A 14,418-nucleotide genomic window follows, 5' to 3' on the forward strand; every position below is an offset into this window, starting at 1 on the left:
CGCCGCCTCCCCAAGCCGGGTTCCCCTTCCTCCCACCCCCTCATCCTCTCGCCTCCCCGCCCACAGCCCCTGTACCTCTCATTGCCCCACATGCCCCTCATCACCCCCCAGCGCTCCCAAGCGCCCCTCCAGCTGCCCCTGGCGCCCCCCCCCCCCGGCCACCCCCACACACAACTCCCCCCAGCGGCCGCACGCCCCGGCCGCGACTTCTCCCGCCCCACGTCACGCACCTCTGGCGTTTCCACAGACGAGCCGGGCACGGATTGGCCCCGAGCCGCGGGAAGTGCCCGCCCCCAGAGCCGCCGGCCAATGGGAGGAGGGGGCGGGCCCGAGGCGGGCGCCGGAAGCGCTCGAGCGACTAGGGGTCGTCGCGTCGCCGGGTTTCGAGCAGCTGCCGCGGAGCCGCCGGACGGACCGCCAGCGCCGCCTGCCCCGCCATGGCTGAGAGTGACTGGGACACGGTAACGGTGCTGCGCAAAAAGGGCCCCACGGCCGCCCAGGCCAAGTCCAAGCAGGTGCGGGCTCAGCGCGGGCCTCGGGGCCCAGGAGCGGCCGGGCGGGCGGGGCGGACGCGGGGCCGGGGGCGGGGAGGACGCGGGGCTGGGGGCGGGGAGTGGGGACTGGAGCAGGGACCGGGTGGGAGCGGAGCGGGGACAGGGGGCGGCGACGGGGCGGGGGCCGGGGGCAGGAGTGGGAGACAGGGGCGGGGTGGGGGTGGAAGGGTCCGGATGATCTTAGGGCAGTGACACAGGCCTGCGGGCGAGGCGCTGGACCTCTTGGTGGGGACAGGTACATAGGGACTGGAGGGGAGCGGGGCGAGGTTAGCGGGGTGGACCTCGGGGCGCAGATGGGGGATGGAGCGCAGATAGGTGGTGGGTCGAGGGAAGGGATGGGACAGGGGCACGGTTGCCTGGCACCCCCGCCCCAGGGTCTCCTTCCCGCTTCTGCGGGCTGCCGGGTGCCTGGCCAGTCCGCTGCCGCCTGTGGAGCCCACTGAAGCACATTGCCGGTCATAGGGAGTCCCTGGCCCCAGGCTGAGGTGGCCTAGGACCCTGCGTCCCCAACTTGCAAGGGTAGCCGTCATGCCCTGAGGGGTACTTGGGGCAGAAGGTTCCCTGGCTAGTCCGTCCGGGGTTCATCTGTGAGTCGATGTGAGGGAAAAGGGGAAGGGCAGTTTAGTCCCCACCCCTGCTTGATTCTGCTCTCAGGCCGCCTTGGGCCAGCCTTAGACACGCAGTGCCAGGTCTGGGCCAGGACTAGCTTTGGCACTGGTGATCAGCATTCATTGACCTGCCCAGGACTTCTCAGTTAGTCAAAACCAAACTCACCCTTTTTTTTTTTTTCCAAAGGAAACTTAATAGCCACAAGCTAGGAATCATGTGAACAGCTCTAGAAAGCATCTGTGCACCTGTCACACTGAGAATGTCGCACAGTCATGTCTCTGAGGTGTCAGAAGCTTCAAGAAATACACTACATTAATACTCGGGGACTGTAGATCAGGGGATGTCGCTGTCTTTGCTGATGTTGGGGACGGGGGCTGCAGGCTTTGTGCGACGTACTGTCTTTTATCAGGAGCCGGATTGGCTGAGGAAGGCCAGACCAGGTCCTCACTTGATGTTCCTTCCTGCTTTTGCAGGAGAGTGTACTAGAGAGGTAAATCTATTTCAAGTGTGGGTTTCCGAAAGGAATCCATTAGCACGTTGTTTTCAGCAGCCAAGACGTGAGCTCTTTCTGTTTTCCTTAGCAGGAGTTTATTGAGAGTTGCCTGGATATTTGGTTGTAGAGGGATTTGTATAACGGGCTTTGGTTTAAACCCAGCATTTGCTTGTCAGTGCTTGGAAAAGCATCAGGTACTAAGCACGTAGCACGGCGCTTAGGGGCATGAGCTCGGAGCTCACGGGCTCAAAAAGCGCCAGGCGTTAGCAGTGCACTGACTGGCTGACAGCAGCCTAAACCGGTGTTTGCCAAATACTGCAAAGCTAATTTTGACCGAAAAACACTTGCTAATTTTCCAGGCCATCTTAGCAGCTCAGAGACGAGGAGAAGATGTGGAGACTTCCAAGAAATGTAGGTACTCGTGTGTCCACTCGCAAGACCGGGGGGGGGGTGCTCTTGGGGTTCGTACCTGCAGACGCGTGAGTGCTGCCCCCGGGCTGTCGGGTGGCTGCTGGCAGCTGAAGCCGCCGCAGAGCTGGGCGACGTCAGGGATCTTGTGAGAGCAGCTGTGGTTGGCGTAGGTCAGGAGGGATTGTTCTCCTCCTTAGTTCACAGATTCTGGACTTGTCCTTTGCGTGCTCTTGTCCCCACTTTGGGTGGCCTGGCCTAGCACGTCACCCTGGGCACAGGGCGCCTCTTGGGCCTGGTTCCCGTTCTGAAACGGCTCTCCTTCGGCTTCATTGCAAACCCTCTCCTCTGCTCTTGCCTCGTGCCGGTCCAGGGGCCGCCGGCCAGAACAAACAGCATTCGATCACCAAGAACACAGCCAAGCTGGACCGGGAGACCGAGGAGCTGCACCACGACCGGGTGACCCTGGAGGTGGGCAAGGTGATCCAGCAGGGCCGGCAGGGCAAAGGACTGACGCAGAAGGACCTGGCGACGGTGAGCGCGGCGGGTCCCCTCCTCCCGGGCCGTGGTCGGGCAGGCGGGAGGCGTGGGCTCCGCTCGCCTGGTGACTTGAGGGCTTCAGTTCGCTCTTGCCCCGGGAACCCTGAGCCCTCTCGGGGGGGCCACACGAGTCAGCTGTAACTTCCTGAGCTGCTATCCGCTCAGACCCTCGGCCTGCACAGTGCCCCGGGGGTCGGTGCCTGAGGCGCCTCACCTGGATGTGTTCTAGTCTCCCAGCATCTCCTTCTGGAACTGACGTGTGCAAATACACGTTCTCTTTAGAAAATCAACGAAAAGCCACAGGTCATCGCGGACTATGAGAGTGGCCGGGCCATTCCTAACAACCAGGTTCTGGGCAAGATCGAGAGAGCCATCGGTGAGTGTCCCGCCATCCTTCAGTGGGTCTCGGCTGCCGCTGCCTGACCGCGCACGGTACGGCCGCCCCTCCTGGGTGGGCTTGGTGAGGAGGGGCGCAGGAAGGCCCCTGGGGCCCCGGAATTCTCCGGCGCCTGAAGAAAATTGCCACGAGCATGTAGTGTCTGGGCGCCTCCCCCTTTGGCATCTCCCCGAGCCCCCTGTGCTGTGGGCCTCGCTCTCCCTGCCCCGCCCCCAGCATTGGCGGCAGCGTGGCTCCCAGAGCGAGGAGGCCTAGTTTTGGGGAGGGGCGTCCTCTGTCCCCACGAAGACGGGCAGGCACGTGCTCTTCAGAGTCAGGCGTGGAAGCTAGCGTGGTGGGCGTGGTGCTCATCGGTTTCCCGCCCCTCCACACACGCGCCCACTGCCCCCCGCCTCCAGTGGAGCCTGGGAGCCGCGCTCAAGGGTCGGTGCTGGTGCCGCTGCCCCCTCCGGGGCAGTGGGTAGTGGTCCTGTGGAGCTGCCCTGTGCCTTGAAGACCCAGGGGCGAGCTGCAGTGGTCATGGGCCGGTGGCTCTTTCAGGCCTCAAGCTCCGGGGGAGAGACATTGGGAAGCCGATCGAGAAGGGGCCGAGGGCGAAATGAGCGCAAAGCCTCGAAATCAGTGCGTTCCGGCTGATCTCGTCTGGCTGGTTCCCCTTGACCACCAGCGCCAGCGCGGGTCTCCTCACCGGCCGTGCGGAACACAGGGCGGTAGCCCTGCCCGGGAACCCCCTCTACCCGTACCTGCTGTCAAACTAACAAAACCTTGCAGCGTGTTTGCTTCTCCTGATTGTTTTCCTTCCTGTCCCCGTCCCTCACGTGGGGTGCAGAGCGCTGCCTTCCTCTCCCCCGGGGTCTGCCCTGTCACGGCTGTGGCTCCAGGGAGCTCGGAGGGGGGACCGCCTCGCACACGGTGGGCAGCCACCGTCTGGGAGAGGAGCTGCGTGTCCGGCCCGGCTCGTAGAGAAGCTAATAAACGTTTGTCGCCCTTCCTGCCGGTGCTGAATCCTTGCTGTCCGGCCTCGCCTCTTGTGCCTGCAGCTCCCCCTCCCTCTGGCCCCCAGTGTGGCGAAGGGCTGTTTGCATGCAGCACTGTGGGGGAGTCTGCGGGCCAGGAGGGTCGCTCTGCAGGCTGTTGCTCGTCACCTCTGCTGGGACGGTTAGTGGGCGTCCATCAGCTTCTTGGCGCCAAACCCTGGCCCTCCCCGGCACTGAGTCCCTGGTCACATCGTTCCGTGCAGGGCCCAGTGGGCCGGGGTGGCAAGGTGGAGCCACCTGGGCTGGAGTCCAGGGTACCTGGCCATGCAGGTGTGGCCGTCACCCCCTCCCCTAGGACAGCCATGCCCGGGGGGCCTTCCAGACCTGGCGGGTGGTGTCTGAATCTCCCTCGTGGAAGACCAGAGCCTGGGACTGTCCCTAGGTCAGAAAGACTCAGCTCCATTTTATTAGATGAGGGTGGCGTGTGGGCGGGGACCTTGACCATGGGAGGGTGGACACGGTGACCTTTATTTGGGACAGGGGACACATCAGGGCATTCCTCCTACAAGTCCAGCTCCATGCCACCTTGGACCCAGTTAAGTGTCTGCTCCTAAGTCTGTCACCGGCAGCTCTGGGGATTTCTCTGTCTTAAATCAGATGCAGAATCGCCCGGTGAGGTGGGGCCCCTGATGGGCCTGGGTCGGACCACTAGGCTGGCCGGAGGCTCGCTCGGCCTGGGGCAGGGGCTTCTCAGGTCCCGCTGCGCCTCCCTCCTGGTGCCCCTAGCCCCTGGCGCCGTCTCCGGGGCTTGCCTGTTTCCAGTCTCCTGAGCCACTGAGGCACGTGGGAGGGGCCCCCGGGCACATCCTCTTGGGCAGGTCGGGTTGGGTCTGGGGAGCCCGGGGAGCCCCCGCTTCCTGCTGGCCTCAACCTTGGCTGGCCAGCGGGGGGGTCCCTTGTGGGCCGGGCCACTTATGGCTGGGGTATGTAGCTGCGGCCCCTGTGAGGGTGGGGGATGCAGGGGCTCGACGCGTCCTGGGGGGTGGGGAAGGTGTTGGTCCCTGGGCCACGGGGTCTTCTCTGCGTCATCTACTGGTCGCTGGTGACCGATGCTGGCAGGGTGACATGGCCCTAGGAGGAAGGAGGAGATCTGCGGCCACCGGGCAGCGGTGGCCCCGCGTGTGGGAGGGTCCTGTTCACCGTCCAGCCGAGTGCAGGGCTCGGGGGCTGCTGCCCGCCGCCCCCCCAGGGCTCCTACCGCGTTGAAGAGAATGTTGTCAAAGCTGGGGCCCACGGTGTCCGTCTCCCCCCAGAAGGGGCAGCCCGCCCTGTTCTGCAGCCAGCGCCGTCCCGCCAGCCCAAGCGACACCAGCAGCAGCAGCAGGAGGAGGAGGAGGAGGAGGGTGCCGCCAACCACCGCTGGCACCGACGCGGCCACTGCCGTGTCTCCTGTGGGCGCGGGGCGCGGGGCGCGGGGCCCGAGCCCTCCCTGTCAGCCCCACGCCCGGGCACGGCCGTCCCCACAGCCCTGAGGACTTCTGCGCCCCCCGCTAGAGGAGGGGCGCCGGTCGTGCCCACGCAAGGCTCCCAGCTGAGGCCGGGCCCTGGTGGGCAGGCGGCTGCCAGCTGCGGAGCTGGGGGAGTCGTGGCCCCAGGCTAGGACCCCACCCCGCCTTTGTCACAGAACACCAGCAACCGCAGGTGCTGCAGCAAGAGGCTGGCTGTGGCCTCTGGCCTGACCGGAAGTGGGGGCGCGGAGTGCAGAGGCCGGGGAGGGGCGCCCCAGTCCTGAGCGAACAGGGGCCAGGGGCGGCCCAGCCCGGCATGGGGCACAGCGGGCGAGCGAGGGGACGGTGCAGGGCCCGGCCCGGTGGCTCTCCTGGTCTCTTGAGCCAGGAGCAGGCCGCTGGCAGCCACGTGGGCCGTGAACCACCGAAGGTGGTGGAGGCCCAGACCCGGGGCAGGGCTTACCCTGGCTGGGTGTAGGCAGCTGGCAACGTTGCCCGGCCAGGTACTCAACGTCATCCAGGGCAATGGGCCCCAGGGCTGGCTGGCCGCCCAGAGTGGCTTCAAACACGATCTGACCGGGAGGGAGAAGAGGCTGGGTGGGCCCGAGGAGGAGGATGGCCCCTCCTGAGCTCCTGAGCCCCCTGAGGTCCCCCGGCTCTGGGCGGTCCGGCCTCACCTGGAACTCCTCGGCGCTGGCCACTTCCACCTGGCCTTCCAGCCACTGGTGCCGCAGGCGCCCGCCCGCGCCCCACACGGCCAGCTGACCCCGGGCGCTGCTCAGGAGCACCCTCAGCTCACCCTTGTCTGAGAGCAGGGGGCCAGGCGTCAGACCCCCGACCCGGCGGGAGGCGGGGCTGCCCCCGTGCCCGGTGCCCCCACCACCTCGCTGCCGGCCCGACTCACAGAAATGCTCAGGAAAGCCCATGTGGTACCAGAAGCGGAGGCAGGAGGCCTCGGTGGCGGGCAGTGGCTGGCTGCGCAGCCAGGCCGCTCGGCCCCCCGGGCCCAGCACGCCCGTTTCGAAGAGAGCAAAGTGGCCTGGCAACGAGAGAGGGCACGGTGCCCCGTGGACCGGATGGAGCCAGGCCCCCCTGACCTTTGGCTCTGACCCTGGCGGGAGCCTGGCTGGGCTGGCCGGTTGGCCCGGACTGGGGTGAGTGAGGTGTGTGGCCGGGGGTGTGTATGGCGCTGGGGTCCCTTCCCGACTCAGACCCACCTGCCTCTGTGCCCAGGGTGTGGTCCACAGGCGGCTGGGGGTAGCGGGAGGGCGTGGCTCCACTGCTCCAGTCCCAGCTGTACCCGCCCAGGCCAGGCCAGGGCAGATGGTTCCAGCCACACAGACCAGCCTCAAAGTCACAGGAAGCTGCAAGGGACTTGGGCAATAAGCGGTGCTGCCCCCGTCCCCGGGGCACCACCGCTGCGGGGGGTAGAGGTCAGGCCAGGCGTCTCGGGGGAGGCACGGAGCTGGTACCACCAGGAGCCAGGCAGGTCCCAGGGCCAGGCCGCGGGCTCCCACCTGGCCGAGGGCAGGGCCCGTCCTGGAGGAGCAGGTCGTCCAGCGCGATGTAGGAGCGCTCCACGCCGGCAGCCACGGCCTCAAACACCACCTGGGCGGGCACAGGGCGGGGGGGCTCGCTTCCGGTCGGCACTGGATGGCCCTTGGGGGTGAGGAAGGCCCTCCACCCCGCTCACCCTCCAGGCCCGCTCGGCCTGCAAGTCCACGCTGCCCAGGCGCCAGGCAAACCCTCCATCGGTGCCGATGCTGAGCACCTGCCTCCTCTCAGCCTCCTCCACGTGGACCCTCAGCGTGCCTGCCGCCCGAGCAGCCACAGCCCCGTCAGCGGCAGGGGCGGCTCCCGAGCGGCCTCCAGCAGGGGCCTGAGGGCACCCACGGGCCCCGCTCCCGGCAGCCCCTCACCTGGGTTGCGGAGGCTCAGGTGGTACCAGAAGGTCAGGCAGGCGGCCTGGGCCAGGGGCCTGTGCTCCTCTGAGATCAGGGAAGCCACGTGGCCACGGGGCAGGGCCTGCGGGCTCGTGTCCACCACCATGTAGTGCCCTGGGGGGTGCCAGCGTCAGCCTGCCGGCCCCCCCCGCCCCGCCCCTGCCCCCCAGCTCCCCACCCCCACCCCACGCCTCTGCCCCACCCCCTGCCGGCACCCTGAGCCGTCTCTGTGGTGTGGTCTGCAGGGGGGCCCTGGGCCGCCTGGCCCGTGGCATTGGCCTGGCGTGTCCAGAGGCCCCGGCCCCCCGTGGAGAAGCCGCAGGCCGAGTCCTCGAAGGAGCAGCGCTTGGGGGCCCAGCAGGGCCCGGGCCGCACAGTCATGTCGTCCAGCGCCATGGTGCCGTGGTACCCGTCCCGGAGGCCCTCGAACAGCAGCTGGGGGACAGCGGGGGGTCAGCTGTCTGGGGCCTTGCCCTGCCCACCTCTGCCGGGCACCGGGCCTCACTTGGTACTTGGCGCTGGAGTCCTGCGGGTGGCGGAGGGTGGCCCAGGCCTCATGCCAGCGGTTGCCGTGGGTGCCGGACCGCGACCACAGGTGCCTTCCTCCCTCCCCTTCTCGCCTCACTGCCAGGCGCAGAGTCCCTGGGGGAGGCAGCGTTTGGAGGGGACAAGACCTCCTCCTGAGAGCCCCGACGGGCCCAGAGACAGAGCTCGAGCCCCCGCGGGCCTCCCCCGCGGCCCCGCCCAGCACGGGGTCTCACCGATCTGGGGCCCATAGAGGTGGTACCAGAAGGAGAGGCACTCCTGAGCGGCCGCGGGTGACTGGGGCCAGGTGAGCAGGTGAGCACCGGGGCCCTGGGCTGGGGGTTCCGTGGGGTCTAGGAGCATGAAGTGGCCTGCAGGCGGGCCGTGGGGCTGAGCCGCAGAGACGCCAGGCTGGGGACACTCAGCCCAGAGCTCCCCTCTGCCCCCTGGGAGTCCGGTCTGGGAGGCCCCCGGGGTGGGTATGGGAGGCCGCCCCGAGTCTGAGAGCTGCCCCCAGGTCGGGGCGCCCCGCCTCACCTTGGCCTGTGGTGTGGTCGTACCCAGGGCCGCGGCTCTCGACTCGGCGCCAGTGGGCATCGGTGAGGTGGCCGGTGTACCAGCCGCAGGTGCCCCGCTCAAAGTTGCAGGAGATCTCTGGGGGTAAGGCACCGGGGGTCAGCAGCCCCCGCAGCCCTCCTGAGCCCCGAGAGGGTGGGGGAGACTTGCTCCCGGACTGGGGACTCCCGGGGGCTCCTCGAGGAGGCCTGGGTGGGAGGCCCCTGGGTGGGGACCGGGCCACGGTGGTCACCTTTCTCGGTGACCGCCGCAGGGCTGCAGTCCTTCAGGGTCACGCCGTCCACCGCGGCGCCCTGCTGGCCAGGGCCATCCAGGTCCAGCAGCCCAACGAACTCCAGCTTTACGGGGGCGCGGGGGACGGGCCGGTAAGTCAGGGCCGGCTCCGCGTGCCCCTCGCCCCCCGCCCCAGGCTGCCCGCCTCACCCGGAAGGGCCGGTGGCGAGCCCCGAGAAGGACTGTGTCCACTTTCCAGCCCCCGGAGCTGCTGCCCGCGGCCTGCCACACCAGCTCACGGCTGCTGCCTTCCACCACGACCAGCTCCAGGAAGCCTGGTAAGGGGTCACTGTGGGCTGGCCCGCCCCACCTCCGCCCCAGGGCTGGGCAGAGGGCCTGGAGGGACAGCGGTACCTTGGGGGTGACTCTGAAAATAGTAAGCCATGTGGAGTTCACAGCGGGGGCCAGAGGGGCCCAGGGTGGGTGTGAGGACGCGGGCCTGCTCTGCCAGCTGCCCCCAGGCCCTCTGCACGGACAGGAAGTGCCCTGGGGAAGAGCAGGCGTCTCAGAGCTGATTCCTGAGAATGGGGGACACCCCCCAATTCAGAGACCCTCCCCGGTGAAAAGAAGCAGAGCGGGGACCCTTGTGCGGGTGCAGTTGGAAGGCAGGCTGCAGGCTGCCCTGGGCGGGGCACTCGGGCCTCACCAGCGGCCCCGCTGGCGTCCATGCCAGGGCTCCCGCTGTCCTGGGCCGGGAGACGCACCCACTGCAGCCGCCCCACACTGGCATCCTCCCAGCCCCCGGCCGAGGGGGACTCGAAGTCCGTGGTGCCTGCAATGGCAGCCGGTGTGAACGGTCCCGCCCACCACCGCGAGCGGGGCTGGTCTGGGGGAGGGGAGGTGAGGGCTCCCCCGCACCCAGCTCCGCCTCTTACCGCATTCCTGCTCGTCCTCGCCCCCAGGGCACTGCTGCCGGAAGTCACACAGCTGCTCCGGGGGGACACACAGCTCCCCACACAAGAGATGTCCGGGCTCGCAGAAATTCCAGGGCTGCAGGCTGGACAGCTGGGACCGGGGACCTGGAGCCCAGAGCCCAGGAGGTGGGCCAGCCACCTCTGTGGGGGCAGAGCAGGGATCAGGCAGGTGGGTGGGGGCTGTGCCTCTCCTCACGGGGGGCGGGGGGGTGCCCAGCAGGCTCACCTGGGACTGGTTTGCAGTGGTCAGACAGGATGAGGTCATCCAGGCCCACGACGCCCCCCGGGCCCGTCTGCCCGGCCAGGAGGATCTGAGGGCGGAGGCGGCTCTGTCATCCCTGGGTCTGCTCCCTCGAGCCCTCTCCCCACGACCCACACCTCGTACCTGTCTATCGCTGGACGCTCCCTCCCGTCACCACCCCAGCCCTGCAGGAGGGGCCTCGGCGGGCAGCCCCTCCTCCCCTCTGGCTTGCCTTCCTGCTGAGACAGCGGAGGGGCCCAGACCGGACTCCCTGAGGGGCCCCTGGACCTCCCCACGTCCCTGCATGGTGCTGCCCTCGCCAGCCTCACCCGAAAGGGGTGCTTGCTCTGGATGTCAACGCGGTCTCGGACCCAGGCGGCCCCCAGTTCCCCGTGGCGCCTGCGCAGCAGGACAGCGGCCTGGGGGGCGCCAGCGCTCCGCGTCTGCAGGAACACCTGGAGGCAGCCGGCCTCGGACCCGTGCAGGTAGTGATAGAAGGTGAGCTGGAAGGGGAGTGAGCATGTCAGGGGAGGCTCTCCAGGGCCTGGGCGATCAGGGTGGCCACCCTGTGTCCTCCACCCGCCTCACCGAGCACTTCTCGGGGGCCGAGGCCTGGAACTCGGGGCTGGAGAGGATGGCTGGGGCGCTGGGCTCTGCCACGGCCACCAGGAAGGAGCCTGGGGAGACAGCAGGCGTGAGCCGGGCTGGCAGGGGCGCTGTGGCCGAGCGTGGCCCGGGTGGCGGCCGGGGTCCCCGGGGGGCCTCACCCTGCGCGCTGTTCCGGCTGTGGTCACGGTGCGGCCAGGCGGGGTGCTGCGGGCCGCCCGCGCTGTGGTTCCGGGCCCAGCCCTCTGAGCGGTTCCACAGGCCCAGGCCCCTCTCAAAATCGGTGGCCGTGTGGTGGTCTAGGGCGGGAAGCGGGGCTCCGGCTACCACGCGGGGCCTCCTCCCTGGGCCCCCCGCCTCCCCGGGCCTGTGCTGATGGCCCCAGCTCCAGGTGGACAGGAGCTGCCTCACCCCCAGAAGGACCGTGCCAAGGGACAACCCCCGCCCGTGGCCCCGCCAGCCCCGGCTCACTGCAGGTGGGCGTGTCTTCATCTGAACCGTCGCCGCAGTTGTCCTCCCCGTCGCACAGCTGGTGGGGCTCCACGCAGGCCTTGTTCTGGCAATGGTGATGCCCAAGGGGGCAGTGCGCCTGCGGGGCTAGGGTGGGGGAGGGTTAACCCACCCCCCCACCCCAAGGCTCCGGGTCAGGGCAGCTTGGGGAGAGGCTCAAGGCCGGAATGAGGGGACCACGGGCTCCTGCTAACCCCTCCCCCACCCAGGGGCGTGTTCACGGCCTGGGGACCTTACTGGGCAACCCACAGCTCCAGAAGGCCACGTCGTCCAAGGCCACAGCACCCCTGCGGGTGGCGTTTCGGGTGGCAGAGAAGGTCACCTGAAGAGAGCGAGGTCCCTGGGATCTCAGGCAGAGCTCAGACCCTCCTCGCTGCCCCCACCATGCGACCGTCCCCGTCTCACCCTGAAGTCACCCTGGATGCGGCCGGTGGGCACCACCAGCTCCTGCCAGCCTGGGACCCAGGGCCCCGAGCTCCGCCACAGGGTCAGTGTCTCCACACCGTGGGTCAGCTCCAGCCGCAGCTCGGCCACACCTGCAGTGGGGCGCCCCAGGCACCTCAGGCCCCGGGACCCCTCCCCCCGCCCGGGGGCTGCTGTGCCCCGCCCCAGGACCCCTGCCCGTCCCGTCCTGGGGCGCCCTCCCGTCTCTGCGGCAGCTCCCCTTCCTTTCCCGGTCCCTCCCCTCGGGACCCGCACGCGGGCGCACGGTCCGGCCCGCACCTCCAGAGGCCACGTGGTACCAGAGGCTCAGCTCACAGGAGGGGGCTGCCTCACGCAGGGCTGGGGAGCGCAGGGCTGCGGTGGCCGCCTCTCTCCCGCCGTGTGTACCAGCAGCCGCGTACCAGCCTGGCCGGGCCGAGAGGTCAGGAGGCCGCGCGGGAAGCACAGAGGGGAGGGCTAGTGTGGAGACCCGCCCAGGCCTCACCGAGGTCAGTGCCCAGAGTGTGGTCCGAGCGCGGCCCTGGACCCTCCGGCGTGGCCCCTGCCCGGTCTCGGAGCCAGCTGTAGCCCGAGGTGCTCATGTCCCGCCAGCCACAGGAGTCCTGCTCGAAGTCGCAGGCGAAGGGGGCGCCCAGGGTGGGTGAGGCGCCGTGGTAACCTGCAGGGCAGGTGGTCAGCTGGGGTGCCTGCAGGCGCCGGCCCTACCCGCTCCCCGCCCGGCCCTGGCTCACCGCACTGGGCCTCGTCGGGGCAGCCCCTGCAGTCACACACGAAGTTGCACACGGCCTCGCGGGGGGCTCTGCAGCGGCTGGGGCCCCAGGCCCAGCCCGGGGACCTTGCTGCCAGCAGAGAGACAGCCAGGTGGCCTGGGGTAGGGAGACACCACATCCCAGTTTGCCTGGGACTGTTCCATGGCCCAGAAACTGCTCAGACTCGGGCGTCCCGGGACATAGGTCACACTGCTTTGGGGTCCAGGCCAGGAAGTCATGCAGGGAGGGGGCTGGGTCTGTGTCTGGGGGCCTGGAACCCAGAGAACTGCCACCTGGGGGGTCCCTGTCAGGGCCAAGCAGAGAATGACTGGACCTGGGGAGGCTGCCTGCGTGTCAGGATGGGGGGTGCATGGGCGAGCGAGGGACCAAGGACCCCTGATGTGGGACACTCCGTGGGGAAGAGAACAGGAGCCCAGCAAGAAACCGGAGGGGCTGCCAGCAGGGGGCCCCCTCAAGGGGCTGCATCAACGGGTGGCCCAGGCCCCCCAAAGCTCTGTCCAGGTCAAGAGTGGCTGACCACCATCTGCTCTCAGGGCCCTCTCACCTGGGAGCCCAGGTGGAGATGGAGGCCAGGGAGAGCAGCTCCCTTCCCCGGCGGGGCCATCCCCAGGACCCCACGGGCTCGCCTGCGTCCCCCACTGCAGGCCGTCCAGGGCCTGAACCCCTCCTTCTCTGTAGGCCCAGCACCCGAGCCCCCGGACACTCCTGCTTCGGGAGCCAGACCCGACGACTCACCCAGGAGCAGGACCAAGACGGGCAGGAGGTGGCCGGGCAGAGACATGGTCAGGCCAGAGGGAGGGAGACCAAGGGGCAGTGTGTGCACCGGCCAGCCTGGTGGGCACTTTTCCTGGTCATCAGCCCGAGGCCCCACCGGCTGACTCTGCTCTAATCGGAGAGTGGGGCTCAGCCCCATCTGTACCTGCGGCCCCTCGCCGGGCCCCGCCCTGTGCTGACAAGGACGGGCACCCGGCTGTAAAAGCATCCAGGAGAGGGGCCCCTGGCCTAGGTGGGCTCCCACCTGCCTGGCTCCTTCAGGCCAAAGGTCAGGCTCCGACCATCATGCCCACTGCTGCCCAGCCCTGCCGGGTGGAGGCCCCACTGGAGACAGCACCGAGTGACACCGGCCTCGGCCGCTTCTCCCGGGGTCTCTGACCCCACACCTGCTGGGAATTCAGCTCAGCCTGGCCCGGGTCGCCAGTAGGAAACCAGCTTGTGCAAACCCCACACCCAGCCCCTGAGTTCCCTGCACGGGTTGGGGCAGCCCTAGCAACCCGGGACGTTGGCCTCCATAGCTCAGCCTGTGGGTTCCTCTTCGCTTGCTCTTACAAACGATGGACAGACTATTCGTCAGCAAGTGTCCTGAACGGTGTGGGCTGGACGCTGCCAGGCACAGGGTCCAGAGGAACCTAGAGACTCTGGGGCTTGTGGCACCGACCCCCCTGGAGGATTTGGAGCCAGGCTCCACCTGCAGTTTACTACCGTGCGGCCTGGGGAGCTTGTCTCACCTGAGCCTCAGTTTCCTCATCTTTGTTTTAAAATTTATTTATTTATTGGCTGCGTCAGGTCTTAGTTGCTGCACGTGGGATCTTTTGTTATGGCGCACGGGCTCAGTAGTTGCGGTGCGTGGGCTTAGCTGCCCTGCAGCACGTGGGATCTTAGCTCCCCGACCAGGGGTCGAACCCACCTTCCCTGCATTGCAAGACGGATTCTTAACCACTGGACCACCGGGGAAGCCTTTCCTCGTTTTCAAACGCGGTCACAATGGTGCCTGCCTGGACAGGCTCCCGTGAGGGCCCTGGAGGCTCACAGGAGGCTGTCACGGCAGGGTCACAGCCTCGGCAAGGGGCACCTCCGCTCCCCACAGCCCTGCGCCAAGAGAAGGGTCTTGGGAGAGGGGCTCCCGGCTCCAGGTCTGAAGCCCTGCCTGTTTACTTGGAGCAGAGCCTGTGGCTGCGGCGCAGGGCCGTGGGACCTGACCTTGGAGTCGAGGGGTCGTAGACTGCCTGACTCATGACCTCAGTTGGCGGCTGGCCAGGAGGGTGGTTGCTGGCGCCTGCCCTCCCCGCACACTGGGATGGGTCCCCGCCTCGGCAGGCGAGGGACTCAGCCCTAGCTCCTTGCGTAAGGGCT

At 68.3% G+C, this 14,418-nt stretch overlaps 2 protein-coding genes across 3 annotated transcripts; one reads left to right on the top strand and one right to left on the bottom strand.

Moving 5' to 3' along the window:
* Positions 1-326: 326 nt before the first annotated feature.
* Positions 327-3,992, top strand: EDF1 (endothelial differentiation related factor 1). 2 transcript variants are annotated; one of them, XM_060153719.1, is made up of 5 exons: positions 327-515; positions 2,016-2,067; positions 2,438-2,598; positions 2,887-2,980; positions 3,542-3,992. In XM_060153719.1, exons 1-5 carry the CDS (start codon positions 438-440, stop codon positions 3,601-3,603), a joined length of 447 nt encoding a protein of 148 aa, XP_060009702.1. In that variant the 5' UTR covers positions 327-437; the 3' UTR covers positions 3,604-3,992. The 2 variants fall into 2 exon arrangements, with proteins under 2 accessions (XP_060009702.1, XP_060009703.1); XM_060153720.1 differs by having other exon boundaries at positions 339-461.
* Positions 3,993-5,067: 1,075 nt separating this feature from the next.
* MAMDC4 (MAM domain containing 4) lies at positions 5,068-13,069 on the bottom strand. The gene is made up of 27 exons (XM_060153662.1): positions 13,024-13,069; positions 12,250-12,357; positions 12,003-12,176; positions 11,798-11,923; positions 11,480-11,610; positions 11,312-11,396; positions 11,036-11,161; positions 10,726-10,863; positions 10,547-10,635; positions 10,288-10,461; positions 9,944-10,028; positions 9,679-9,858; positions 9,450-9,575; positions 9,158-9,289; positions 8,492-8,608; positions 8,191-8,325; positions 7,935-8,071; positions 7,645-7,864; positions 7,406-7,543; positions 7,180-7,298; positions 7,004-7,094; positions 6,704-6,850; positions 6,391-6,525; positions 6,164-6,291; positions 5,950-6,058; positions 5,237-5,427; positions 5,068-5,109 (listed from the first exon to the last, which is right to left on the bottom strand). Exons 1-27 carry the CDS (start codon positions 13,067-13,069, stop codon positions 5,068-5,070), a joined length of 3,429 nt encoding a protein of 1,142 aa, XP_060009645.1.
* Positions 13,070-14,418: the final 1,349 nt, after the last annotated feature.

This window comes from Lagenorhynchus albirostris, chromosome 7 (genome assembly GCF_949774975.1).
Source record: "Lagenorhynchus albirostris chromosome 7, mLagAlb1.1, whole genome shotgun sequence".
NCBI lineage: Eukaryota > Metazoa > Chordata > Mammalia > Artiodactyla > Delphinidae > Lagenorhynchus > Lagenorhynchus albirostris.

What these genes read in the sequence shown, in the direction of transcription:
- EDF1 (XM_060153719.1), top strand. Translation starts at nt 438, where the DNA reads ATGGCTGAGAGTGACTGGGACACGGTAACGGTGCTGCGCAAAAAGGGC. An exon ending in CGCAGAAGGACCTGGCGACG is followed by an intron (nt 2,599 to 2,886) that starts GTGAGCGCGGCG and finishes CGTTCTCTTTAG; the next exon opens with AAAATCAACGAAAAGCCACA. An exon ending in CAAGATCGAGAGAGCCATCG is followed by an intron (nt 2,981 to 3,541) that starts GTGAGTGTCCCG and finishes TGGCTCTTTCAG; the next exon opens with GCCTCAAGCTCCGGGGGAGA.
- MAMDC4 (XM_060153662.1), bottom strand. Translation starts at nt 13,069, where the DNA reads ATGTCTCTGCCCGGCCACCTCCTGCCCGTCTTGGTCCTGCTCCTGG. An exon ending in CGTCTTGGTCCTGCTCCTGG is followed by an intron (nt 12,358 to 13,023) that starts GTGAGTCGTCGG and finishes CTCTGCTGGCAG; the next exon opens with CAAGGTCCCCGGGCTGGGCC. An exon ending in CGAGGACGAGCAGGAATGCG is followed by an intron (nt 9,576 to 9,678) that starts GTAAGAGGCGGA and finishes CTGCCATTGCAG; the next exon opens with GCACCACGGACTTCGAGTCC.